Source organism: Theobroma umbraticum, unplaced genomic scaffold (genome assembly GCF_002168275.2).
Source record: "Theobroma umbraticum cultivar Fairchild unplaced genomic scaffold, ASM216827v3 scaffold_95.0, whole genome shotgun sequence".
In the NCBI taxonomy this organism is placed as follows: Eukaryota; Viridiplantae; Streptophyta; class Magnoliopsida; order Malvales; family Malvaceae; genus Theobroma; species Theobroma umbraticum.
In genome coordinates, this window is record NW_018397257.1 from 10,564,766 (window position 1) to 10,591,750 (window position 26,985).

Below are 26,985 nucleotides of genomic sequence, written 5' to 3' on the forward strand. Positions count from 1 at the left end.
GCCCATATTTTCTCCACAATGCTAAATACTGGCTTTTAACTGCATCATCCTCATAGGGAGCAATTGAAGCAAATGAGATAGTTCCACGTCTTTTAAGACTCGTTATGAGCTGTCCGATACATTCTGCAAATATTTCAGGACTCGTCCTGAAATGTTCATAGTCAATGTCAATTCCATCGATATGGTAATGCTTGATCATATCAGTAAGAGATGAAACAACATTTTGATCCCAAGATGAACTGGACTTAGGTGCAAAGAAGGCTATACCATTGCCAACAGAATCACCCCCCAAGCTGACAGCAATCTTTACATTTGAGTTGCTATCCTTTATTGAGGCAATTTGACCTGGACCCAAGTTGTCGGTTTCCCAAAATATGTTGAACTCTCCATTAGTAGGTGATGGATGGCTGTCATATGTATAGTCAACTGCAAAGGCCAGAATGAAGTGAAATTCAACATCTGAGTTTATAGTCACATCAGACAGCTTAATCGAGTCAGATTCCGCACCAATATATTCCTAGAAGAGTTTGGAATTGGCTGCTACAAGAAACAATTCAACCAAATGAGCAAACTTACACAATATATTCTTACAGTTTTTTCTCCCATCTTAAATGTTTATATATTCTTCCATCCATGTTAACTAGAAAATATTCCTAGAAAATGAATCAACGGAAAGGATGCATGGAATAGTTCTTCTGTTACGAATTAAAAGTAGGGGCATGGTATTTTTGCTTTTGCCCTGTAACTATGGCTTGCAATCTGCAAATAAACTATAGATGTAAAAGCTGTATTACCATTGCTTTTAACAAATAGCATAAGAAAGATGGTAGCAAAAAGAATCTTGCAGAACTCCATTTTCAGGCTTGGTTAAATTTGTAGTACAAGCTAGTTGAATTTCCAATACTTCAGCATTGCAAATTTATAGGAAAACTGATATAGTTTGCATTTCACCTTATAGTATAGTTATAACTGTCATGAAAGAAATCTAGATAAGTTTCTTATGCTTGAGCTGGTGTGCTAAGAACATCAATGTCAACCATGTCCCTTTGTTTTTAACTCAAGAAAGATCCTCTGTCATTGAAAACCATATAAGCAATGCCCTCTTTAGGCATGGGATAGAAATCATGAATTCAAACAAATTTACAACTTGAGATAAACACAAACACATGACCACCTAATTTTAGACTTTTTTTAGACTTTTCGATATTTTTGAAAAATATTAGATGTCAATATGCATTCAGATACTAATAAATCTTCAAAGATGAATAAAGCGATGGTGTTAAGGTCACATCAAGATTTTGCCTTTACTAGGCCAAGATAAGAATCTTTTGTTCCTGATGTCCCAAGAAGCTTGGCACTCTCCTAGCTTTATTCCTCTGCCGGCCAATAAGTTAGTCAAAAATTTTTAAAATAACCCTTCATTAGACAAGGAACAATTATTGTGAAGTCCTAAAATAAAAAATTTCTATTAATCGGAATATGGGCCTGACCTGTCGTCTTTATTAGTTATACAACATCTTTAACAAACATTATACCAAATATGAGTTATGAAACTTTTAATTTCGTCATATATATTTATAATAATTTTAAATCTGTTTTATATTGTTAATTAATTTTAAATTTGATATTACTTTTTGACTTACACGAATAATAATACCATTTTAATTGACTCTCAAAGGGGTAAATTAAGTTTTTCCTCTTCAAAAGCAAATAGGATTCAAACCCCATAATACTTTTCATGTGCTCAGCTTCAATTTATGGCCGCCAAGTGAAACTATTCTGCGTGTTTGCATATGGTTGACACGGAATTTCTCTAAGGCAGTCCATATGGCAATTAATAAGGCTAGTTGAGAGTTTACTTTGCCTAATCGAAGACTCAGCTAACGTAGTTCCTAGTGGGAAAAGGCCAAAATCTTGATTGATATTTGGAATAAAGCTAGTATGGCAGTGATTCAATCTGTAGGCAGTGAAGCACACGCACAAAATTGCACTAAACATAAAACCTAAGACCACAGCTAGCCATGAAGAGTACATGAAGGAAGTCAAAGGAGAACAATTTGCCTTGCAATAAAGAAACAGTTGGGACAAAAAAAAAAAACTAATCATCTATGAAGGCAATGGCAGCATGGGAGTATTTCCGAACAGTAGCTTTGAACATAAGAAAAGATATTTCATTATGGATAGTCATACATTTCTTCTCTTTGCCAAAACAATTACTCATATTCCCTGATGATGCAAGCCCTTTTAACTGGGTAACATGGGATGCCATGATTAACTTGCTGCTGAGCTGTCCACAAAGTTGTGGACTGAGATGATTTCTCAAGCCCATTCATGGGACCATTCCCTCTTTTCCCTTCAAAGCAATTACAAATTATGCTTCATTGAGATCAGTTTATCATAAACCTAGAAGTCACCTACCTCACTTGTTTATTTGTAGTACATGTAAAAAGTTATGGTTCTGCCCACATGACCTCTTCTTCAGTCTTACTGAACCGTACAGCCCCCCCAACATGAATGACCTTTTTTCAGTGTGGTTTTTGAGACTTTGAGCCAAACCTGACCCATGAATTCCAGACTAAATGGACCCAGCTCAACCATTTTCACGTGCTGTCGAATTATTTAAGGTGTGGGTCACGAATTCTTAATGGAAAACTATTTGTTAATTGCTTCTTTAATGCCATTTCTTGGATGAAGTAGCTTAACAATCCTTAATTTATGTTTGCTTAGTCTTATAGTCCTTGGCTGTAACATAGTTTGCCTACTAATTGAACTTTTACTGCTTCTTAATTTTCTTAATTCCTTATCTTCTTTGCCACTTGAAGGACAAATACTTGGCAGTCCGAAAAGATTCGATTTCGAGCAAATGCACACATCTCCATCGATACACTCATATGTTATCCAATCGTGTACCTGGAATCTGCTTCGAAGTTACACACTAAACCTCATGAACTACAAAATGCTTAACTTGGATTAGATTCGCCATTTCAATCAATAAATCTCAGTGCACCCATCAAATAACAGCATCCAACTAGTTTGCATCTCGCCAACTAACAGCTTTGATCATGATGCAGGTAATGCTTCAGGTTATGGCTGCAGTATTGTCCAGGAAATCACCTTTTTGCTAAAGGAATATATGTTGGGAATTGGAATAACAAAAGGATAAATATATTTTTCATAGTGGAAACTGGAAAGAATCAAGTCCCCTTTCAAGTGCAAGAATTGTCAAAGAAAGAAAGGGTAATTAATTAGTTACCAACAAGTGAAGTAAAGCATACGCAGCAAATACATAGAGTATGTCCCAAGTAATTAAACAGTTCCACCTTACAGAATGACAGTTAACATCCTTTAGCTGCTGCGTTTCTCTACTTTTTGCAGAAGGAAAAAAGATAATACTAAAGAGTTGTCTTCATCCTTTTACCCCCAGAGGCAGCCATGTGGGATTCAGTTACCTGTCCAAAGTGGAGTAGTTAAATGACATCAGTTTTGTCATTGCAATGAAGCTTTTGAAAGAATGGTTTTTGGGAGATTAGGTGAGCTAGAAGTGATCCTCAATGTTCTTGCACATGGAGGGGATCTGATCTGAGAAGTCAAAGTATTGGATTCTACTCAGGCTCACTGGAGCAAAGCTTAGCTTAGCATTAGATTAGTGTTCTGTTCCAATTTTTGATTTTAAGCCATGGGTGAATTGTAAAAAGGATGAAAATTCTGAACAAGATCCAGGGATCAATCAAATACAACATTCATCATTGATGGTAGTTCCCTCTCCTGGGAGATACTCTCTTAAAAGTCAAGATTTTCGCTTGGAAACAACACTTGGGTATGGAGGTGGCACCTCCTCGTGACCTCTTTTAGGAAACAATGACATTGACATAAACTTCACAATCCAGACCTTGTTTCCTTTACAAGCTTTGAAAGGTGTAGGTAACATTATTGAGTTCAGGAAAAATGATAAAATAAGTGCGTTTTCCTCCACTTGTTTTATATTTTAATGTACCTATCTAGCATATAAAATGTTCAAGTTTATGACTTTGATGTACTTAATTAGAACCATGGTTTTAATAACAATTATGAGCAATAACTGTAAATGATTCAAGCACTATTGACTTAATTATTTTTTGAATTTAAATCACATGCCTTTTAAAAATTTAAATTTTAAAAATTACATTTACATCGGATATAAAATAGAATATCATAATCTCATCCATTCAAATTTTCGATACCCTCGTCTAAAGCTATACATCACAATCACAATAAATATTTACTCTACATAACTAAAATCTTACCAATGTAACATGAAAGCCAGTATCGGCTTAACACATGATTTGATATCAATTGTAGTAACTTTTTAATCCTAAATCATATAGTCTTAAACTGCTTAAGACCCTTGTGATTCATTATGCAAGACCAAAATCTTAGCAACATGATTTGAAAGTCCATACCAAGTTGACACATACTCTAATACTAATTATAACAACTTAAATTTAAATACCACGGATCCAATAACTTTTCAACTCTAAATCACATAGCACTAATAATCCGTAATAGACTTAGACTCTTATATATCTCAAGTGGGATGAGATATCACAATAATCAAGATAATTTTTTTTCATTGCTTAGATATTAAATTATACTTCATTTTTTACTTATTTATCTCAAAATTTGGTTTAAACTCTCTAGTCTTTATTCAGTATTAATTTTAACTTTAACAATCTAAACTACTAATTATAATCTTAATTGTATGACTTGATTAAGAGAGATCTTGAGGGTAATTTTAATTTTAATTTTTCTTTTTCCCTTATAAGAAGGGATTAGAAGGAATTTTGACATGAAGAGTAGGAAAAGGCATATAGAAGGCAGCAACGGGCATGTGCCTCCTCGCATCACTCTTTATCACGTGGGGCGTCTTTGCCACCACATGTAAACCCCACTTTGTCTTCCCCTTTTCTTTCTTTACCTTTTGGTTGGTTTAATTTTCCTCTTTCTATCCCAATCCTTCTGACATTTTACCTAAATTAACACCTCCTCCTTTCATTCCCATAATTTAATTTTGTTGATTAAAACCAAATAAATTAATTAGAATTAATTAATTAATTATCGTAGTTAAATGCTTGTTTTGAGATCAAAGAGTTTGCTAGTGACACTTAACTTGCATTCTAACCATTGACCCTTTATTAGTAATTGTCCAAGTCTTCTTTTAATGGTGTTTGGTTCACTTATCCTTTCAATTTGTAAATTTTTCTTTTTCTTTCCTTTCCTTTTCAAATATATTAAGTTGTCTATTTCAATTTCAGGTAGCTATATGTACATGTACATGTACATTCACGTGTTTGTTTAAATTCAATTATCCATTTCTTTTTGAAATAAATGACGAAAATATACCTTTTAATGGGATGCAAACTTTTTTTTTTAAATGTAAATATCACTAGACTCAAGTTAAGTTGGGTAATTAGGCATTGCATGAAATAAGTCAAACTTTACAAAATCAGAGCATGCGTAGACAAAACTCAAAAATATATATATATTTGCAAAAAATACATTTATTTTTTTAATATTTATTGAAAAAATCAGCTAATTTTGGTGAATTTGGTTTTCAAAACCCTTTTTCAATAAAGATACAAAAGAAAGAATTATGGGTTAAAATTGGGAGTCTTTATCATGTAAAATCAAGACAACAAAATCATTAATTCATAGACCAAAAAGACTTTAATAAATACTAACTCCTCCATTAGCATTGATTGCTTGGTGCTTTCATGCATGGAAAAAAGGTATAACGGGTGAAATTTGGGTAGCTATTTTCATACCTAAATTAGTTATCCAATTACCCAAAAAGGAAAAAATAAAATAACATTTTAAAAATAATATTCATATACAACTAAAGCCCAACTCATTCTTTATTATTTTTCTATAAAATCACACATATCTTAATTTAATTTTTCTTAATAAGTTTATAAATATTAATGAGTCGTAACAAACATAATAAAATAAACAATTTTTATCTTTTTTATAAAATGTTGAGATTCAAAATTTAAATTTTATTTCGTTTAGTATGAGTCGAACGGGTTCAAAATTAATTATTGAAATTTAAAATTTTTTTATTAAAAAAACAAATTAATTATTTTCCCACAACAAATAAATTTTATCATCATTAAAAAATTGGCAAAAATCTTGGACTGGGGGCCCATTGGTTTCATTAGAGTGGCTCCCAGCTCTCCTCATTAACAGGAAACTAGCACTAAATTGTCCCGTTTCACACAAAATAGCTTTAATTAATGACCACTTAACCTCCTTTCAAAATTTAAAAGCACTCCAGATTTAAAGAAAGGGGGTAATCTCGTAATATCTGGGATAGTGAGAGGCAATTGACTAAGCTCAAATACCGTTTCATTTTCAAATTTTTTCGCATTTTGCCTTTTTATTTATACCCTTTTAGCCTTTTGTGCTTCCCATTGTAACGGTCGGATGTTACGATGTACGGAGGTCACTTAACGCCGTTAACCTAACATCTATCCAAACCTCGCTGCCGTCCATACTTTCAAACGGCGTCAAATCTAAACTACAAGCTCCAGGCTCCCTCTCATCTTTCTCACGCTCTCTCTTGTTTATTTTAAAACGAGGAATAAATAATCGTCGCTCTTTGGAATTCATTAACTCTCTCTCTACACTCTAAAAAGGCTCAGCTGCTTCTTCTCTCTCTAGAATCGTCGCCATTTGAATTTCCTTTCGACTCGCCGGCATTGTTATTCACTGTAAGTTTTCACTGACGAATTTTCGTCGCCGATTATCTTTTTCTAAAGTCTAAATCGGTTAATTCCGATCCGAATCTACTCGTAAATTTCAATCACATTTTTCTCGTTGATTTTTTATTTATTTCTTTTTTTAGTAAAAATTGCTCTTCTTCCAAATCTGTGTATAAGATTAACATTTTTGTTTTTCTTTCCATTCAAATTTTCTTTCTATTTTTCAAATGATGATCTTGTGTAACTGAATAGCTTATTCATCACTGTCGAGTTAACTCACAGAGTTTTCAGCTTTTCCTCAGTCACCGAGTGTACTAAAACGTTTTTAGATGCATTAAAGAAACGAACATGTAACTGAATCTTGAAGAAATACTACTTCATTTTCACTGAATCCGAGTTGGCTCGGTGTGCTTTTGAATCGCAGAATCCTTAGAGGTTGTCTGCAATGGAATCTTCACAGCAACAAAGAAGAGGAGGAGGATTGGTATCGCTATCTCCAGCGCAAACGCCACGTTCAAGCGATAAATCGATGCGAGATCTGCGATCAGGCGATTCCAATTCAAGTTCCAAACATGATAAAGAAAAAGGCGTTAACGTTCAGGTTATTTTACGTTGCAGGTCAGTCTTATCTTCTTCTTTTTATTTAGTGATTGAATTAAATGAATAAGATTAATAATTATAACAAATTTGATTTCTTTTTTGTAGGCCGTTGAGCGAAGATGAAATGAGAATACATACGCCGGTGGTCATATCGTGTAATGAAAGTAGAAGAGAAGTTTGTGCTGTACAGAATATTGCTAATAAGCAAATTGATAGGACCTTTCTTTTTGACAAGGTTTCACCTTTTTTTTTTTCAATTATTAGTATTATTTCGTTTCTGGTGGGTGGAGGGTTTTTTTTATTATTATTATTAAAAAGGATTTGTTTGGTTCTTGAGGAAATGTGGGGGGAGTGAAAAGCTGAAATTTTCTTTGTTGGATTCTAAAAGGTAAAGAAGGATTTGATAATTTAAGTGACGATTTATAATGTTGGATTTAGGTCTTTGGTCCATCGTCTCAGCAAAAGGAGTTATTTGATCTAGCTGTGTCTCCAATTGTGAATGAAGTTCTTGAGGGTTATAATTGCACTATCTTTGCATATGGTCAGACGGGAACAGGAAAGACATACACAATGGAAGGAGGGGCAAGGAAAAAGGTTCACCTTTTCCTTCTGTTTTATACAATTTTAAAATTCATGTATGAATTTCTTGGTCTTTTGCTTGCTTTCAATTCTAAGTGAACTTTTGGTTTGTGCAGAATGGGGAATTTCCAACCGATGCTGGTGTTATCCCAAGAGCTGTTAAACAGATTTTTGATATATTAGAAGCTCAGAATGCTGAATATAGTATGAAAGTTACATTTCTAGAGCTTTACAATGAGGAAATAACAGATCTTTTGGCACCGGAGGAAACTTCAAAATTCGTTGTTGATGATAAAACTAAGAAACCCATTGCTCTTATGGAAGATGGAAAAGGAGGTGTTTTTGTCAGAGGCTTGGAAGAAGAGATAGTGACAACTGCAAATGAAATCTACAAAATCTTGGAAAAAGGTTCTGCTAAAAGGCGTACTGCTGAGACTCTACTTAACAAACAAAGTAGTCGTTCTCATTCTATATTTTCTATTACAATCCACATTAAGGAGTGTACTCCAGAGGGGGAAGAGATGATTAAATGTGGAAAGCTAAATCTTGTTGACCTTGCTGGTTCTGAAAATATTTCACGTTCTGGTGCAAGAGAGGTATTGCATCACCACCCTGAGTATATAATTTTCTTTAGCAAGTGTCTGGGAAGACTCAGAGGTGGATGTCCTTGCTATGAGTCTTATGCAACAGTCAAATGAAAAAATTCTCTATGTTGATGCTGTCTATGTTAGGATATACGAAAGTTTTAAGGGTTGATCCCCATGTAAATTGACTCTTACAGGGCAGAGCAAGGGAAGCTGGAGAGATTAATAAAAGCTTGCTTACTCTTGGTCGTGTTATTAATGCACTTGTTGAGCACTCTGGCCATGTTCCATATAGGTATGAATTATCAATAGGCGAAAATTTCTCATTAGTATCTTGTTTGTTTGGGATAAGATTATATAATACATTTACAATCGCAGAGATAGCAAACTAACAAGGCTGTTGAGGGATTCCTTGGGAGGGAAAACAAAGACATGTATAATTGCCACAATATCTCCTTCCATCCATTGTCTGGAAGAAACACTCAGCACCCTAGATTATGCACATCGTGCCAAGAACATCAAGAACAAACCAGAGGTCAGTGGTTTAGTCATCCCCCATCATATTTTTTTAGCTTTTTGTTGCTAAATTCTTTCACATTATAAAGCTGAATTATTTCTCATTTCCCTTATATGTGAAGTTAAATTACTTTTTCTTTTTGCAACATGCTGAAATCATTGAAATTTGTTAATATTTCAGATTAACCAGAAGATGATGAAATCTGCTTTAATAAAAGATTTATATTCTGAAATTGATCGGCTGAAGCAAGGTAGTTGACTACTTCCTAAATTTTTTGCCAAGAAAACTTAATTACCTCATCAATCAGTTCTAATATGTGATCTTTTGGAATTATCCTTTTTTATGTTTAATCAGAGGTGTATGCTGCAAGAGAAAAAAATGGAATTTATATTCCACGGGATCGTTATCTCAATGAAGAAGCAGAGAAGAAGGTTTGATGCTAACCATATGATTCAATGGTAGAACTGTTTGTCCCAAGTTTCATGGTAGAATGAATATTATTAATATTTCTAATATATATTACCTTTTACATCAGGCTATGGCTGAAAAAATAGAGCGCATGGAACTTGAATCAGAATCGAAGGACAAGGTACATTTAATTGAAAACTACCGTTTTGTTCTTTGAGATGTAGGATTTAGGGATCAAGTTAATTTTTGTCCCTTACTTCTATGCAGCAAATTACTGAGCTCCAGGAACTGTACAATTCACAGCAGCTGTTGACTTCAGATTTAAGTGAGAAACTTGAAAAGACAGAGGTATTACAGTTTTTGGATGGTCAACTTACAAATGTCATATTAGCTCGTTTCTCGTCTTATACTGTGACAGAATTGAATCCTCCCTTTCTTTTTTTCAGAAAAAGCTGGAGGAAACTGAACATGCATTGTTTGATCTCGAAGATAAACATAGACAAGCAAATGCAACAATTAAAGAGAAGGAATTTTTAATATCTAATCTCCTCAAAACTGGTAAGTTGAAAAATGCTTGGGCACACTTATCTGGTCTGGGCTTTGTCTCCCCTTTCTTTTCCTTTTCCATTTTCTTCCTTTAGTGGTTGTTTTTTCACTTTTTCATCTGTTTCAAGGTAAGTCCTCATGACATGTACATATATATATTTCTGATAATAAAAGATAAATATAATATCTTTCTGGCTTTATCTTTCTCTAGTTTGAACTCATGCCTGTTTATATATTATGTTTCTGACGATAAATATGCCTCATCACTATTTTTTCAGAGAAAGCACTCGTTGAGCGTGCTTTTGAACTCCGAGCAGAGCTTGAGAATGCTGCATCGGATGTCTCAGATTTGTTTGCCAAGATCGGTTAGTTTTCTTCAGAGTGCACTTTGTTTTAGCATGGTTTGTTCTCTAAAAGTATGTTTCTTTTTAATGCTGTTTGGTTTTCAGAAAGGAAGGATAAAATTGAGGATGGAAATAGAGCACTTATCCAGAAGTTCCAGTCCCAGTTGACGCAGCAGCTTGAAATTTTGCATAAGACTGTGGCAGCTTCTGTGACTCAACAAGAGCAGCAACTGAAAGACATGGAGGAAGATATGCAGTCCTTTGTATCAACAAAGTCAGAGGTATGGTTTCAATCACATTTAAACATATTCTGGGACTTGATTTGTATGTTTTCTAATAGCTTGCCCTTTTTATAACTGAAGGCTACGGAAGAACTTCGTGGAAGGTTAGCGAAGTTAAAGAACACGTATGGTTCGGGTATCAAAGCATTGGACAATATAGCCACAGAGCTTGATGGAAATTCCAAGTCAACTTTTGGTGATCTAAATTCTGAAGTTTCCAAGCACTCACATGACCTGGAAGAGGTCAGGAGTATTCACATAGCTAGTTTTTAGTGCACCTTTCTTATCTAATTCTTGTGCTTATGAAGTTATTTATATGGTTCAGCTTTTCAAAGGAATTGCTTCCGAGGCTGATGCATTACTTAAGGACCTTCAAAGTAGTCTTTACAAGCAAGAGGAGAAGCTAACTACATTTGCACAACAACAGCGTGAGGTTTGTAATCTATTGCTTTATGTCTTGGCTAATCTGTAACTGTGAGGTGTTCGGGAGTAGACTCACTTGTTACATAAATTCTTTCCATTTCATATACAGGCACATTTCAGGGCAGTGGACACTGCAAGGTTGATTTCTAAAATAACAGTGAATTTCTTTGAGACTTTAGACATGCATGCATCCAAGCTGACCAAAATAGTGGAAGAAGCACAAACAGTCAATGATAGCAAACTGTCTGAATTTGAAAAGAAGTTTGAGGTAGTTACTGTATTTAATTCAGATAGACTTGCTTTTATTAAAGTGTTTTACTGTTAAATTTAATGCATTCTATTACACATGCAGGAATGTGCTGCTAATGAAGAGAAGCAATTGTTACAAAAGGTGGCAGAGTTGCTTGCAGGTTCGAGTGCTAGGAAGAAAAAACTGGTACCTATTGCTTCTAATCTTGACAATCTTATGGGCTGCGTGTGTTCTTGATCTGTGCTTGATAACTGTTTTTGAGGAATAAATTCCCGTATTTATTTTCCTATTAGGTTCAGATGGCAGTCCATGATCTCCGGGAGAACGCATCCAGCAAAACCAGTGAACTACAGAAAGAGATGTCTACCATGCAAGAGTCGACTTCCCTAGTTAAAACGGAATGGACAGTTCACATGGAAAACACAGAATCCCACTATCTTGAGGATACTTCTGCTGTAGAACGTGGAAAGAAAGACATGGGAGAGGTTCTTCAGAACTGGTATGGGCTGTTTTCGTGGTGATGCATAGAGGACATTTTTCACAGGCATCGATTTTCTGCTTTCATTGGTGTTCTTTTAGTATGCACTGAACATTCTACAAAAATTATATGCAGTTTGAAGAAAGCAAATGTGAGTTCTCAGCAGTGGAGGAATGCTCAAGAATCCCTTCTAAGCCTAGAAAAGAGAAATGTTGATTCTGTGGATTCCATTGTTAGGTATGCCACTTCCTCAAAAGTATTTTAGAAATTTTCAGCTCTATATTCACTTCCTCAAAACTCTTTCTTCAACTAGGGGAGGGATGGAAGCCAACCAGATCCTCTGCGATCAATTTTCTTCCGCTGTGTCTACTGCTCTTGAAGATGTAGACGCCGCAAACAACAGTTGCCTGACATCCATCGATCGTAAGTATCTAGATTACAAAAATAAATGAATACCAGATATGCAGCATGAATTTCAAATAAACTGATCAACCAACCAAATGCTGGCAGACTCATTACAACTTGACCATGATGCATGTGGGAACATGAACTCGATGATTGTTCCCTGTTGTGAAGATTTGAGGGAATTGAAGGGTGGTCACTACCACAAGATTGTAGAAATCACAGAGAATGCAGGGAAATGTCTCGAGGAAGAATACATGGTAAGACTGTAAGAACTTGTGATTATTATTATTATCTCATACATTTTGCATATTAACCCTCTTTTAACTCTGGCAGGTGGACAAGCCGTCCTGTTCGACTCCAAGGAGGAGGTCATTCAACCTTCCCAGTGAGTCATCCATTGAGGAACTCAAAACCCCTCCATTCGAGGAATTATTGAAGTTGTTTTGGGAAGCAAAATCTGCAAAACTAGCAAATGGAGATGTAAAACATATTTTGGCAGCATATGAAGCAGCCCAATCCCTGAGAGACCCCAGAGTTCCTCTCACTGCTATTAACTAAAGGCTCAAGTGGAAGAAGGAAGAAACAGATGATAAAAAGAAATGAGTATAGTTTGGTAAGAAGAAAAGGTGTGTACAGAATCAGATATACGTAAATGGGGCTGAACATGAACCTCTCTTGCCTTCTCCTGTCTTATATTCATTGATTGTTTGTTGAAAGAATTCCACTGCATGCATGCAGGAAATCTCAAATTTATACTAAAAATAGATTTTCTTTCGTTATCCTTATAACGATAACTTTGATTGCCTTGATGATTACCAGGATAAGCCAAAGGTAAATAATTTGCATACAAAATGGATTTCTCTCTTATTTCAGTTATCCAAGAATGTGATGAAGTAAAATGAATCAAAATACCTAGTATTTCTTAAAACTCTTGTACACAACAGATCTGCTCAAGTCAATCAAACATAAATAGAACGAAATCATCTAAAATCTTATGCACAGAAGGGCATAGGCATTTTATGGGGGCACGTGTTACAAAGACGAATGCTCGGGTTTTTATAAGCTCGGTGAACATATGGGAACTATATTTGGAAATTATAAAAATATGAAATCAAAAAATATTTATGGGATGCCCAATCATCAAGTTATCCACCTGTTCTAAAACACATTCTTGGGGGACCATTAGGAGATCACTTTCTAACCTAACATTTTGTGCTAGACTCACTATACAAATGTAACCGTCCAACCTATAACACACACCTTGGATGGGGAAATGACAACCCTGCCTTCCTACCCTAGGTGGACTTTGACCTGCAAAATAAATCAGTGCTTCACTTGGTCAGAATACCACTCAGGTCAGCGGCAAAGTACAAAAATACAAACATCTTCTAAAATAAAAGAGTTTCAGGCTGAGTTAAATACTCCTTCCTTGTATCTACAATTACGGTCATCTGCAAGCTTCATAGATTTTAAACATAATTCCCTACTTCAATTTGCCAACAGAAACAAGGCAGTATGTGTGACAGACAGAACTTACCAAAACAAGATGCTAATAGCTTTCAAAGTGTCAACTAAATTCGTAATTACACATGTTCACAAAAAATTTACCAGAATCACAGAGGTGAAAATGGTGAGAACAATTAAGGTTATTGCTGTCTAAAGGATAAACTTGGCAACAGCTAACAAACAAAAATCTGTACACCATAAATATTTCATAAAATTCTTGAAAACTACCTGAAATATTTGATCATAATATGCTTGCCCTCAGTAGTCCAACTGGTCTTTCTCTCCCAAAAGTTTCATCATCAAAATCTTCATTAGTGGAATTTTCTTGACATAGCAATTTGCTCTCTTGCACAGGATTTAGGTCAAGAGGCTCCCACGTCATTGGATGACCCTGCTGAGTGTTACCTTGCTCAGACCCATGACTGCTGTCAGCATTATCCTCCCCATTTTGTCTATCATGACAATCTGTCTCCATTTTCTTATCATCATCAACACATGACGGTTCAACATTGAGATCAGAGCCCAAATCAAATCCTGACTGATCCCCAGTCCCATGGAAAGCCACAGTTACAGCTCCTTGATCAGATTGCTCTGTGGGATCTTTTTTCTGCCTCTTCCACTTCTTAGTGGATGAAGTACCATCATCCTCAAAATCTTCTTCTTCTCTTTCTCTATGTAAATAAACCCACAATTTCCTCTCTCCGTCGAATTGTACACAAGGATCACGTTCATAATGCAAACGGTCTAAGGCCCCACTAACAACCTGGTTAACTTGTGCATCAGAAACATCTTCAACAATATATTGAGAGTCTCTTATCAAAGTACAAACATCTGCACGGGTGCCAATACTTCCAGGCAATCTGGCAGCAGCATCTCTCACAAGACAAAGAATCGTAACATGTGGTGGCCGATCACGTTTCAGCATAAAATGGTCTCGAGCCTTTGAAGTTGGCTTACCTCCACACCTTCTCAAGGGAGCTACTATAGATTTTTTACCATCAGCAGCTGTGTAAGAGAAGGCCCTGTCAGGAATAGAATACCTAAGAAGCTCCTCCCTACGGAAATAAGCTCTCACTTCTTCAGAACTTGGGCTAATGGTGTTAAGGCTTTTCTGAGCTCTTAGGTCTCTGAACCTTTCTTTCTCATCTAAATTGACCTGCATCAGTTCAAGTGGTGGTGCAGGAAGACTCCCTATTTGTTGGAGAGTCTCCTGACCATTTTTTAGCCAATTAGCAAATGAATCAACCAATTTGACAAGCATTTTATGAGGGAGACCCCAGGCTTCAGGGGATGTCACCTCCTCAATAGTCTCATGATCATTTGAGCTATGTGCAACAGGACCAACCCAAGACCAACTTTTTGTGGACTTTTCATAGGCAACAAGTGCTTTCCAACCTTTTGCCCCCAAAGGCGCTGTTTTTGATGAGAAAATTTTCAGAACTCCCCTAACTAAATCTTGAAGTGGTTCTTGTGTCTCAAGGATACATGGATCTCCAGGATTCACTGTTACACGGTTAACAATCTCATGAACAGTAAGAGAAGGCACACTTGTTTGCACAGGATGGTCCAAATTATTAGTAACTGCATTGTCACGAGAAAGAACCCCATTCATACTACCTTCTTGCTTTCCATTCTGCTCCTCTCTAGGTTTACCAACCTCTAAGGAATCTTCTGGAAGTGGAGTAATCATTGCCATGCGAACTGCAGAAAGAAGATGTATAATTGAGAATGAGAAACCAGTATGAACTGTAGGGGTAATCAAAATAAATGGCTTTTTCTGTGGTTTGGTTTCCATCTCAACATCTGTGGCTCCCATTTCTGCAGCATGCAGCTCAGAAACTTCCATATCTGAAGTACCAGCATCAACCTCCACTTTCCGTTTTCCCTTTTTCTTCAAGAAAGGAGAATCATCAGTTTGCTGCTGAAGGTTAGACTTCAGGTTACCATCTTCACCTGTTCTATCAACATCTGCCACATACTCCTTGCCTTTCCTCTTCTTTGTCACCGTTTTGCACCCTAGCAATGAAGCTTCAGAGTTTTCACGACGATCATAAGCTTCAATGCTCTGGCCTTTCTTCCCAGTTCTACCCAAGTTAATCTCTTCTACATGTGATAGTGTCACTGGTGAACCATCCTCCTCATCAACAAGATAATTATTCAGATAATTTGAGTGAGACATAGAATGATCATAGGCAACTTCACCTTTCTGCCTTTTCTCAGCAGGATAGGCCCTTGATGAGGACATGCGTAACCTATCACCAGGTTCCCCTCGTAACTGGCCATTCTTGCGCAACTTGTAAACTTGTTTCCTATCAACCTCATCCAAAACTCTTGAAGAAGAGTTATGCAAGGGACCACGTTCATGCATCTTACCCTTCTGTTTTCCTTTCAAATAGTAGCTTTCTACTCCTGGCACATGCACATTTTCCCCAATGCTCTTTCTGGAGAAGCGTGTGTTTCCATCAACAGCCCATGCATCCTCCATTGTATCTTTCTTCAAAGATTTGGTCTTTCTAGAATCTAGGCCAGACTTCAATGAGGACAACCTAGATCCTTCTACGACACCACTAGGGTATGCCAACTTGCTTCTCATTAAAGGATTGCTATCCTCATCATCATCGAATTGCTCAGATGAATCAGATTCTGTTTCATCATTTTTAATGAACGCTCTACCACCTTTTGAAGCAGCCATAAGTGGTCCCCCATTTTGCACATAGTTCCCTCTGATCTTCTCCTGTGATTGTTTCATTCTACCATCTGAATGCAAGTATCGGTCATTCATCTGTGGTAAGGATGCTTTATATGATTTAAAACTGAGATCAGGAGACTCTCGCCCTGTTTTCCACTTCTTGCTCCTAATATTCCAATCATCAGATCTAACTGACAAATCCACAGAGATATCTTCTCCTTGGTTCTTCTTTTGCCAAAACAGTTCAGCACGTTCTGATAAGTCGACTCGACTCCCTTTCAATGGCAGTGGTGGAGTTCGGCCTTTCATAGACTTCATCTGATCTCCAACTGCAAATTGCTGATGGTTTTCAGCATATTTGGACTTTTTGGCAAAATCATAGGATGCTCTCATGTTAGGCAGCTTTGTAGAATATACTTTTGCCTCTGACAACTGATTTACATTCCTGTTCCTACCATAGGCCTGCAAATCATTCTTTGAAGACAGAGGCAAAGCCATGAAACTATCACCCGCTAATTCTTCCCCTCTTAAAAGGTCATACTTCTTCCCTGCTCTCAATGAACCAGATTTGCTCATGATGCTATCACGCACAGCATTTCGGTCTCGTTGAAAACCCATTCCAAACATTGGGTCTTCAGCATCATCATCCAACCTCATCCGATCCCTTGCCCTGAGTGCTGCCCCTGACTCATATTTTTGTCGAGGAAGGGTTCCTGCCAAACCATATAGCTCAGAATTCATATCTAAACCAGGGTAAAAGTGGCTGCCAAACTCTTTTGCAGAAGGTAATTTTGACCCACCTGTCTTCAGTATACCTTTCGGATTCTGCTTCCTGTACTTTGCTGGTTCCGAAGCCATCGGCTGTGGTCGTGAAATGAATTCTAAACTTGGATCAACCCCATAGCCAGACTGACGACCCATTTTCTGCAAAGCTTTCCGGTCCTTAACCCTTTTTCTCCACGAGCCATCATCCAAATCATCTCTTTCGGAAGATTCAGAATCCTCATCGTCCATTTTCTCATACATCAAACTCTTCTGACTTCTCATAATATTCAAAACACGAAGCCGCTCCTCAATACTGTATCCCCTACAATTAAGCCAAGCATCCCTTATTTGACAAAGATTAACCACCATACCATTCTGATGCTTCCTCAAATGATGGTAATGCTGCCGCTTCTGAAAGAAATTCAAACCCTCCCGATAAAGTGCAACCCTCGGCTCACAAAGCCCTCCTTTCAACATATCAAACAACATCTTAATCGGACTCCCAAAATGAAAATTATTACCCTTAAGAAGGTCATACAAAGTCCGCATAAATGTGTCTTGATCCATATCAGGCAAAAACTTGGAAAGGCTAAACCTCTCTTCATCACTTAAACACTCATTCCACACATCAAGAGACAAAATATCTTCCAATCCAGGAAGATCATATAACTCAAAAGGAACAGAGCAAGTCAAGTTCCCAACTTTGCAAAATTCAGCCCTGGTTTCACCTAATTCCAACAAATCAAAGTCATCCGAACCTGCCCCAGAATCAGCATCATCAAATTCATCATCATCATCATCAGAATCAACAGCGGAGCTTCTACGTTGAAGTTCATCCTCGTCACTCGACATAGTCATCTCTCGACTACCCGGCGAAAACTCCGAATCAAATCGTGAAACTTTAAAGTTATTCTTCTCAATCGCCATCATAACATAAAACACCGAAAACAAACAAAAAAAAAATCTAATTCCTCAATTCTACCAAATTTTCAAAAACTTATTTTCACCGTTTCCGAATAAAGCCAATTCATCAAAACCCTAACAGAAACAAATAAACGAAAAGAAATTATCAAAATTTAAAATTACAAACGGCATAATAACAACTACAATAAAATAAATCAGAACGAAATAAAATTGAAATTGAGAAGAAAAAGAATACCTCATTCGAAGGAAAGAAGAATCTGCGTCGAAATTGAGAGAGTCGAGGAATTGAAGATTTGGAGATTTCTTCTTCTTCTTCTTCTTAATTTGAAGAAAAATAAGGAGAGCGAAAAACAAATAAGAATTTGGTTAAATCTGGGAAACCCTAAAGGGGATTAAATAAAATAGGAAGGAGATAGAGGGGAAGGGGAGGGAACGGGATGAAGAAGACGGTGGTGACGTGGAAGGATGGGAACCATCGGATAGAGATTGGAGGAGAAAAGACCAAAAAGGGCAGATGGGGGGGGCGCGGAGGTAGAGGAAAGAGAGAAAGAAAGAGAGTAGAAAGGAACTAAAGGGTTTGGTGAAAGAGAGAGAAAGGGGGTGACTGGACTCGACTCGACTCAGCGAGTTGAGTTCGTGCGAAAGAGAAAGAGAGCAAGGAAGCCAGACGAGAGATTTAGGAAGTTTCCGGCCGTTGGATCTGCCCCTCTTGAGGAGCAATTTCCTTCTTCGACGTCGTTTCAATCCCCTTCTCATTTTTCCCTTCATTTAAAGGTTTCCTTTTTGGAGTTGTACGGATGAACGTGGAGGCAGTCCAGTGAAACTGGAATGGTGGTGGTTAAACGGTTATCGTTATATACATAAACATTTTTCCTTAAAAGGACTAAAAAAGAAAATCCATTTTTATATGATAATTAAACTGTTAATATGTTATTAGAATGCGTAATCTTACCATGTCTATATTTATGTTTTAAAACAAATATAAACTTAAATAATAAAAAGCTCATCAATTATATTAATTCTTTGTAATTGAGCTCTATATTCTCACTATACTCAAAGAAGTCTTTATTTTTTATTTATTTTTAATAAATAAATTATTCTTTGAGTATTATATCCACACAAACTTTTAATCCATAATGAAAAATTAAAGGCTATTAGATCACATGTCAATTAATATTTTCTATCTATGTGGATTAATGACATAATTATAAATCAATTGAGATAATCACGTCATATGTCAAGCGATAAATATGAATAAGAAAAAATAGAAACATATTTCATCTTTATTACATGAATAAAAAATATTAATTAATATTGAATCTCACGATAATTAAAAGTTTACGTAAATATAATGAATACAAAATTTTTAAGTAAAGTATATTATAGAAACCTAATTATATATATTAATATAATTCAAGATTTTTTTATTATTTAAGTTAAAAATATAAAAATTTTCGTGTTTTTCATCTCATGTGACAAGTATAATTATAAAAATAAAGGTACAAAAATTACCATTGACATAATCTGTAATTCATAAGGGATAAGGAATTACTATTAACATAGGACTATCAATTTATTTTGATAAAAGAAAGAGAGAGAGAGAGAGAGAGAGAAACCAAACATATCATGGAACATGTTGAATGAGAAATAACGAGGGCAAAAGAAATTCATAGGACATGTTTTTCAACGTAAATGTCATGCAACGTGTCAACTCATCCACTGATTTGAGAACAACGGAAACATTTGATTTATTGACCTAAAATGTATTCCGTACATGCTGATTCCATTTACAACGACAAAAGTCAATGAAGAATAAACGGCCTCTTTTTAACAGGTAATTAAATTAGGTATCATTATAAAATCTTGATGGTTTTATAATATCCCTTGATAATTGACATTTGATCATTGAAATATAGCAATAATTACTTTTAGATCATATTTTGAATTATAAGATAAGGTAAAATACTTTAAAAAAATTTCAAAATTATTTAATAAAATTTTTATTATTTTATACATGCGTTTAATTAAATTTTTATATTTTTTTATCATATAGACTCTCATGATTAATAATTGACAAACTATCGTTAATCAAAATATTATATTATTGACATCATATTAACGTAAAAAATAAAATTATCACATGATCATATAATTATATCATATTGATATATTATATTATTATTTATTATAATATGTTAATATATTATATTAATATTTAAAATATTTAATGTTGCAATGGATTACAACAAGTACACAATAACTTACACGTATAAGAAATTTTCTGTTCTTCCCATGAATTGGGAAACCTATGATTTTCTTCTTCATTTTTGGGTTTCAAGTTTCTGAAATTAGTTATCATTTCCTACTTGGCAATAGTTGTTGGGTTGTTGGTTGTCCATGAAAATAGAAAGATCAGAGGAAAAAAGAAGAAAAGAGAAAGTAGCATAGTTTTTTAAAAACTAAGTTACGCACTGGTTTCCAATTGGAGCTCTTCATTTATTGATTTATATGGAAAGCAATAAAGAGCTTCCTCTCATTCTCATAGGCTCGGCTGCCTTGACAGGCTCTTAACAATTGCTATTTTTAGACAAAACGCACATAACTAACTGAATCTCAAATATGTCTTCCCTCCTTTCAACACAAGTTTGACCGTTTCTTTTCGTTTGCTTCTCTCAACCATCATCTCTCGATTCGTTCTTGTCACCATTGTCTTTGGGGTTTCTGTGATTTTCATTACAAGGTGAAGAAACGGGAGAAGACACAGAGTTATGAGGGACAGGGGAACAACGACTCTCCCAGGGGATGCAAGCGAAGACAATTCAAGGAAATGGATGCTTGAGAGCATTGAGATTGATAGAATGGCCGATGTTCCTCTAAATGACCAGTCTGGGACATCCATCTCCACTTGTCCCAATGAAGCAGCCTTCACCAGGGACACAAGTACTTCCAACACTGCATCGCACTCGAGGAATCCGAGTACTTCCTCAGGGTTACCTCCGAATCCAGGCAGTTTAACCGGGTTGCCTTGGAATTCGAGTACTGCAGCCGGGTTATCCAGGAATACGAGCATTTCCCCGGCGTTTCCACGGAGTGCTTCCAGGGTGACATCCTTCAGGAGGCTTATAAGTACTGCTAGGAAGAGGTCAAATGGGGCTCCACCAAATATTCCTAGAGTGCAAAGGACTGCCTCTTCCGCTGCGAAAGGGATTCAGAGTCTACGTTTCCTTGACCGAACCGTCACTGGGAAGGAAATGGATGCTTGGAAATCAACGGAAAGGCGTTTCAACCAGTTTGCGGTTGATGGGAAGCTCCATAGAGATAAATTTGGTGTCTGCATTGGTAAAACTTATGCAACATTTGGATAAATTTTTTCCTTGTTAAAAATATGCAATTCCTTTAAAAACAATGACAGGATTAAACTTGATATGATGCCTTGTAGGAATGGGAGATTCCAAGGAATTTGCAGGGGGAGTATTTGATGCCTTAGCAAGGCGTAAAAAAATAAACCCAGACTATGGGATAACCAAGGAAGAGTTGCAATCATTCTGGCAAGATATGACTAATCAAGATCTTGATTCAAGGCTTCAGATTTTCTTTGATATGTAAGAAATCTATATGTCCCTATCTCCCTTAATGTACTTACAAGCTGGAGATAACATTTTGGTTCTTCCAGGTGTGACAAGAATGGTGATGGTAAGCTGTCAGAGGAAGAGGTAAAGGAGGTGAGAACACGAATGCTTGTGATTTCTTCCTTGTATTCTGCTTACTCTTTCCATGTGATAATTGGATTTCTCATAATTGTAATGCAAAAAGATTTTAGTGTTGAGTGCCTCCGCAAACAAGCTTGGGAAACTTAAACAGCAAGCCGCAACATATGCATCTTTAATCATGGAAGAGCTTGACCCTGATCATATGGGATATATAGAGGTCAGAAATTATCCATCGACAACTCCTTTTTTCCAATTTGAACACATTTACATAAGTAAGCTAGAATTCCTGTGAATTTTCTCTTTTCAACAGATATGGCAGTTGGAAATTCTACTAAGGGGAATGGTGAACTCTGATGAAGGCAGCAAGCTTAACAAGAAATCGCAGTCCCTGGCAAAAGCAATGATCCCTAAAAGATATAGAACTCCAATAAGCAAATACACATCCATGACCGTAGAATTTGTCAATGAAAACTGGAAGAGAATATGGGTTGTAGCACTTTTTGTAATCATAAACTTAATCCTCTTCTTTTGGAAGTACATCCAATTCTACGGGTCAGCAACGTATCAAATCACAGGTTATTGTGTCTGCGTTGCCAAGGGTTCTGCTGAGGCTCTCAAGCTTGACATGGCTCTCATTCTCCTTCCAGTGTGTAGAAGAACTCTTACTAAGCTCAGATCAACGTTTCTCCACAAAATAATCCCTTTTGATGACAATATTAACTTCCACAAGTTAATTGCACTAGCAATAGCCATTTGGACCAGTCTCCATACTTTTTTGCATCTTGCTTGTAATTATCCGAAAATATCTGGATGCCCAACAGGAAAATTCATGGCACTTCTTGGGCCTGCCTTTGGTTACAAGCAACCAAGTTACGCAGACCTGGTGAACAATACAGTTGGTATTACTGGGGTACTTATGGTGATTCTAATGTTATTTTCGTTTACACTGGCAACGCACAATTTTAGAAGAAATGTTGTCAAGTTACCATGGCCATTTACCATATTGGCCGGGTTCAATGCTTTCTGGTATGCACATCATTTGCTGACCTTGGTCTATGTCCAACTGATCTTGCATGGTTACTTCCTCATCTTCAAAAAGCCTTGGTACTGGAAGACGGTATGTGCCACTAAATAATTTCAAATCATTCTCGAAGAACATTAATCAATTCTCTGAGTTACACAGAAAATTATTGGAACCCTCTCTTCCCCTTGCAGACTTGGATGTATCTCATGATCCCAATGTTATTCTATGCAAGCGAGAGATTCCTTACCAGATTCCAGGAACACAAGCATAACGTGAATGTCATTAAGGTATGCATAGAACCCTCCTTTATTTCATCTCCTTTCCATTAATCTCCAAATCCAGGGTTATTATCAATCATTTTTATTCTGTTCTTTGGACATTTCAGGCTGTTATATATACAGGAAATGTTCTAGCTCTATACGTGACCAAGCCTCCAGGATTCAAGTATAAAAGTGGAATGTATCTGTTCGTCAAGTGTCATGATATATCTAAATTTGAGTGGTAATATATCAGACATTATTCTATCTTGTATTTGTCAGAAAATGTTATCCGATGCCTAGGAATTATCTATGTTCATACACGACTTGGTCTTTGATCTAATTACAGGCATCCCTTCTCCATCACTTCGGCACCAAAAGATGACTACCTGAGCGTCCACATACGAACGCTGGGGGACTGGACTAGAGAACTCAAAGATAGATTTGAAAAGGTGATAAACATATAATCTTAATAACGGCTGGAGCATTCCCATTAATTTGACATTAATGTTACAGAAAATTAGAGGCACCTTGTGAAATCATGTCCCCCTTCATAGTATTTTCTCCTCTAGATGTTCCTATTCTTGTTCTTTTTTCTGTCGATCTAAATCAAAGAAATGCAGGTTTGTGAACCCCCAACTGTGGAAGCAAAAAGAGGCAATTTAATGAGAATGGAAACCAGAGCAACTAAAAAAACAGAATCAAGTGCAGACTACGAACAGGAACAAACTATGTAAGTCAGTTGTTGGTTCACGTAGTTTTACAGCTCTCTCAATACATTGTTTCTACCTGGTATAAAACGCAGTTTTCACATTCTTGGCAGATTTCCAAGTATCTTCATCAAGGGCCCCTATGGAGCCCCAGCCCAAAACTATAAGAAGTATGACATTCTCTTGCTTATTGGTCTGGGAATTGGGGCAACCCCATTTATCAGCATCATAAAAGATCTGCTGAGCCGCATCAAGCCAGCTGTGAGTTTGGCAAACCTGATTCCAATCTGTTGACATCCTGACAAAATTGGTGTTCAATTTTTAACATTAGAAAGAATTTGACTAATACAGGATGGTTTACAAACAGAGGGCGGTATGAAGCCTGGTAAGAAGTATCCTGAAAGGGCATATTTCTATTGGGTAACTAGGGAACAAGGCTCCTTCGAATGGTTTAAAGGTGTCATGGATGACATTGCAGAACATGACAAAAATGTGTGTTTCAACAGCTTCAAAACGAATCTCTACTTCACCATTTCTATTTCCCTGAATTAATTATTTATACCAATCAATTATTGCAGAAAATGATAGAAATGCACAACTACTTAACCAGCGTGTATGAAGAAGGCGACGCTCGGTCTGCCCTCATCGGCATGGTGCAGAAAATTCAACAGGCTAAGAATGGAGTTGATATTGTCTCAGAAAGCAGGGTAATTTTCTTTACTTTCACTAAGCTTGAATGTGCAATAACGGGCCTCTTTCTTGCGCTTATTTTTCCAGTGTGAAACCTTTTCACACAGATAACGACACATTTCGCAAGACCCAACTGGGGGAAAGTTTTCTCTCAACTGGCTAGTACTCATGAATCTTCTCGAATAGGTAAAAGCAACCGGAAGCTATAATTTTACTGCATGCCATTGATTTTTTTTTGGTCCCCCTGCAAATTTGATTATCTGCTGTTATATTGTTGCAGGTGTCTTCTACTGTGGAAGTGCTACACTTACCAAAGTATTAAAGAAGCTATGTCATGAATTTAGCCTAGAAACATCAACCAGGTTCCATTTTCACAAGGAGAACTTTTAAAGTGTACACTTCACAATCATGTAAACTACACAAAATCTAGTGAAGAAACTTGCCATAGAGTGTTCATCATCGAATAACATTCTTTGAGCTTTCAATTTTGCTAATGGCTGAAGAGCTCTTTGAACATCTGTTAATTCCTTGTCGTCGAAAACTTAATAATTCTATTGATCGTCTCCAAAATGTAAAGATATCTGACACACGTGTTTGTGAGACACTGACAATCCATACTACATTACAAGGTCGATAGGATCTTCATTGATTCGAAAGTTCACAGGACAACAATTAAGGGATTGTCCAAGCCACAAATAAGACAAAATTCAATTCTTGAAGCATGTATATAAACATTGGGTCATCTTTTAAATGCTTAAATCATACTGAATCTTGTTGGTAGGAAGATCGGGCTACGAGCACATAAGGCAAGCATCTAACTTATATTCAATTGATAACAATTGAACTTCGACGGTGGTATTCAAAGAAACAAAAACATGAGCAAGAATATCTCAAATGAAAACTAGAACAAAAAGAGTGAAAATAAATTGTGGGTGCTTAATTTTCTCTGCTACCCTCCTACCAACTTTTGAAGGAATTATATTTGATGGGGTAAGTAACATGTGTGGTTGGTTCGGTACATTGTAATGCAAATCATAGGAATCTTGTAGTAACCAACATGCAGGTAACTCTTAAATTTTATAGCAGAATCTGAGACGAACTGAACCAAGCTGGTCCAGGGGTACTCCCAAGACAAAATACTAGCATGGTTGCAGGATTTGTGGGACAAAGTTGCTGAAGATACGGCCCTGGCTTACGACAGCAAATGATAAGAGTTAAAAAAAAATGGGCTCATAAAGAAAGACCCAAATCCGGAGAGAAATTACTTTCAGCCCTAGGTGAGGCCAGTGGGCAGTGATTGACCTGCAATGAAGGCCTACCAAAAACAAAATCCCTCTCTCTCTCTCTCATTTCATTACATAAATTTGTTGTCTGATAGTGCTATTAGAGGCTAGGAATTGGGCAAGCTATTCGATTCAGGCCCACCCTAACCAGTCCAGTACTGGCTCATGGAAATCTCTACACTTTCATCTGTTTTTTCTCAAAGTAGTGAAACATATAAAAGAATCACATACGCCAAAAATCCATAATTTTACTGGTTACTTGCCCATGCATTTTCATTTATAACTATTTTCTGAAGATTGTGGCGTTGGCTTCACTTTTTCGTACAAAAAATATTAAGGTGAGGAAGAAAAGAGGGGAAAAGGGGTGGTGAATCTAGCAGCCCACAGGCGTTAGATTTTTAGCCTAAGATTTTAATGCAATGTTGGGAGGGTGTATTTCTTTTAAATTTTTGCTTCACCTTAATTGATATTATTATTGCATGCTTTTATTATTGCATGCTGCTTGCTTTCTTCTTCTTCTATATATATATATATACACACACTTAAATTATATCGGCTGGAGTTGTACCTGTTGTCTCTAAAGTGGAAATATTCCATTAATTGCTATGCTTGCTTTGTTATTATTGTCTTGTCCACAGTTGCCTTCTCTTTTGCTTTACATAGTCCTTTCGTGCCATTGATTGGGAAAATGTTTTCATTAAATAAATGTTGCATGTGTTTTACGTAATCACAATCATAAATAATTCACAATGTTGTCAGCCTTTCTTCTTTATTCCCTTATTGATAGAGGAGGTGGAGAGAGACAGAGACAGGGACAGAGGAAGGGAGGGTGGGAGGGAGGGAGGAGAGGAGGGGAGAGGAGGGGTTGACATTGAGGGCTTGACTCAAATTTAAAGGGCAAAAATTCAATGTCATGCTCTCCTGTTTTTTAAAACTAGTAAAGAATGTTCTCAAACACTCAAACTAAACTACCTGCAGGTACTTTTTATAGGAGTTTTGATCCCCATCTTTCTTTTAAATGTTTATACAGTCTTTTGCTGGGCTAGTCAACTTTATATTAATTTGTAATTTCTTTAGATTGTTTAGCAACTCCGAAATTTTACTTCTAATGAAGTATTAATTAACTTTTAAATTCATTTTTTTCATACTAATAAAAAATCATACCCTTATCCTACAGATGAATTTGAATTCAATTCTTTATAGTAAAAGAAGTGGTACCCTCATCTTTGGGTGAGGCATTCAATTAAAAAGTCATCTCTCTTAAATAGTAATATG

The 26,985-nt window shown here is 36.4% G+C and overlaps 3 protein-coding genes and 1 pseudogene across 4 annotated transcripts; 2 read left to right on the forward strand and 2 right to left on the reverse strand.

Annotated features, from left to right (window-relative positions):
• LOC110413047 (chitinase 2 pseudogene) overlaps window positions 1–855 on the reverse strand; it is a 1,143-nt pseudogene extending 288 nt beyond the window's left edge.
• Window positions 856–6,588: 5,733 nt separating this feature from the next.
• On the forward strand, window positions 6,589–12,931 carry LOC110412912 (kinesin-like protein KIN-5D). The gene is made up of 23 exons (XM_021423561.2): window positions 6,589–6,746; window positions 7,162–7,355; window positions 7,443–7,572; window positions 7,776–7,931; window positions 8,033–8,512; window positions 8,698–8,795; window positions 8,879–9,035; window positions 9,198–9,267; window positions 9,372–9,448; window positions 9,553–9,606; window positions 9,693–9,773; window positions 9,872–9,983; window positions 10,250–10,336; window positions 10,421–10,596; window positions 10,678–10,839; window positions 10,922–11,029; window positions 11,129–11,287; window positions 11,372–11,455; window positions 11,563–11,768; window positions 11,883–11,984; window positions 12,061–12,170; window positions 12,258–12,409; window positions 12,486–12,931. Exons 2-23 carry the CDS (start codon window positions 7,183–7,185, stop codon window positions 12,708–12,710), a joined length of 3,159 nt encoding a protein of 1,052 aa, XP_021279236.1. The 5' UTR covers window positions 6,589–6,746; window positions 7,162–7,182; the 3' UTR covers window positions 12,711–12,931.
• A 110-nt stretch (window positions 12,932–13,041) lies between these two features.
• LOC110412911 (nuclear factor kappa-B-binding-like protein) lies at window positions 13,042–18,742 on the reverse strand. Of its 2 annotated transcripts, XM_021423559.2 has the most exons (4): window positions 18,272–18,742; window positions 17,148–18,150; window positions 13,887–17,060; window positions 13,042–13,463 (listed from the first exon to the last, which is right to left on the reverse strand). In XM_021423559.2, the coding sequence occupies exons 2-3, from the start codon at window positions 18,040–18,042 to the stop codon at window positions 13,900–13,902; spliced, it is 4,056 nt and encodes a 1,351-aa protein (XP_021279234.1). In that variant the 5' UTR covers window positions 18,043–18,150; window positions 18,272–18,742; the 3' UTR covers window positions 13,042–13,463; window positions 13,887–13,899. The 2 variants fall into 2 exon arrangements, with proteins under 2 accessions (XP_021279234.1, XP_021279233.1); XM_021423558.2 differs by having other exon boundaries at window positions 13,887–18,150.
• A 1,951-nt stretch (window positions 18,743–20,693) lies between these two features.
• LOC110412629 (putative respiratory burst oxidase homolog protein H) lies at window positions 20,694–24,864 on the forward strand. The gene is made up of 14 exons (XM_021423221.1): window positions 20,694–21,375; window positions 21,476–21,638; window positions 21,710–21,758; window positions 21,850–21,963; window positions 22,057–22,863; window positions 22,962–23,057; window positions 23,156–23,271; window positions 23,377–23,479; window positions 23,651–23,760; window positions 23,851–23,998; window positions 24,089–24,229; window positions 24,316–24,444; window positions 24,535–24,613; window positions 24,708–24,864. Exons 1-14 carry the CDS (start codon window positions 20,805–20,807, stop codon window positions 24,815–24,817), a joined length of 2,736 nt encoding a protein of 911 aa, XP_021278896.1. The 5' UTR covers window positions 20,694–20,804; the 3' UTR covers window positions 24,818–24,864.
• Window positions 24,865–26,985: the final 2,121 nt, after the last annotated feature.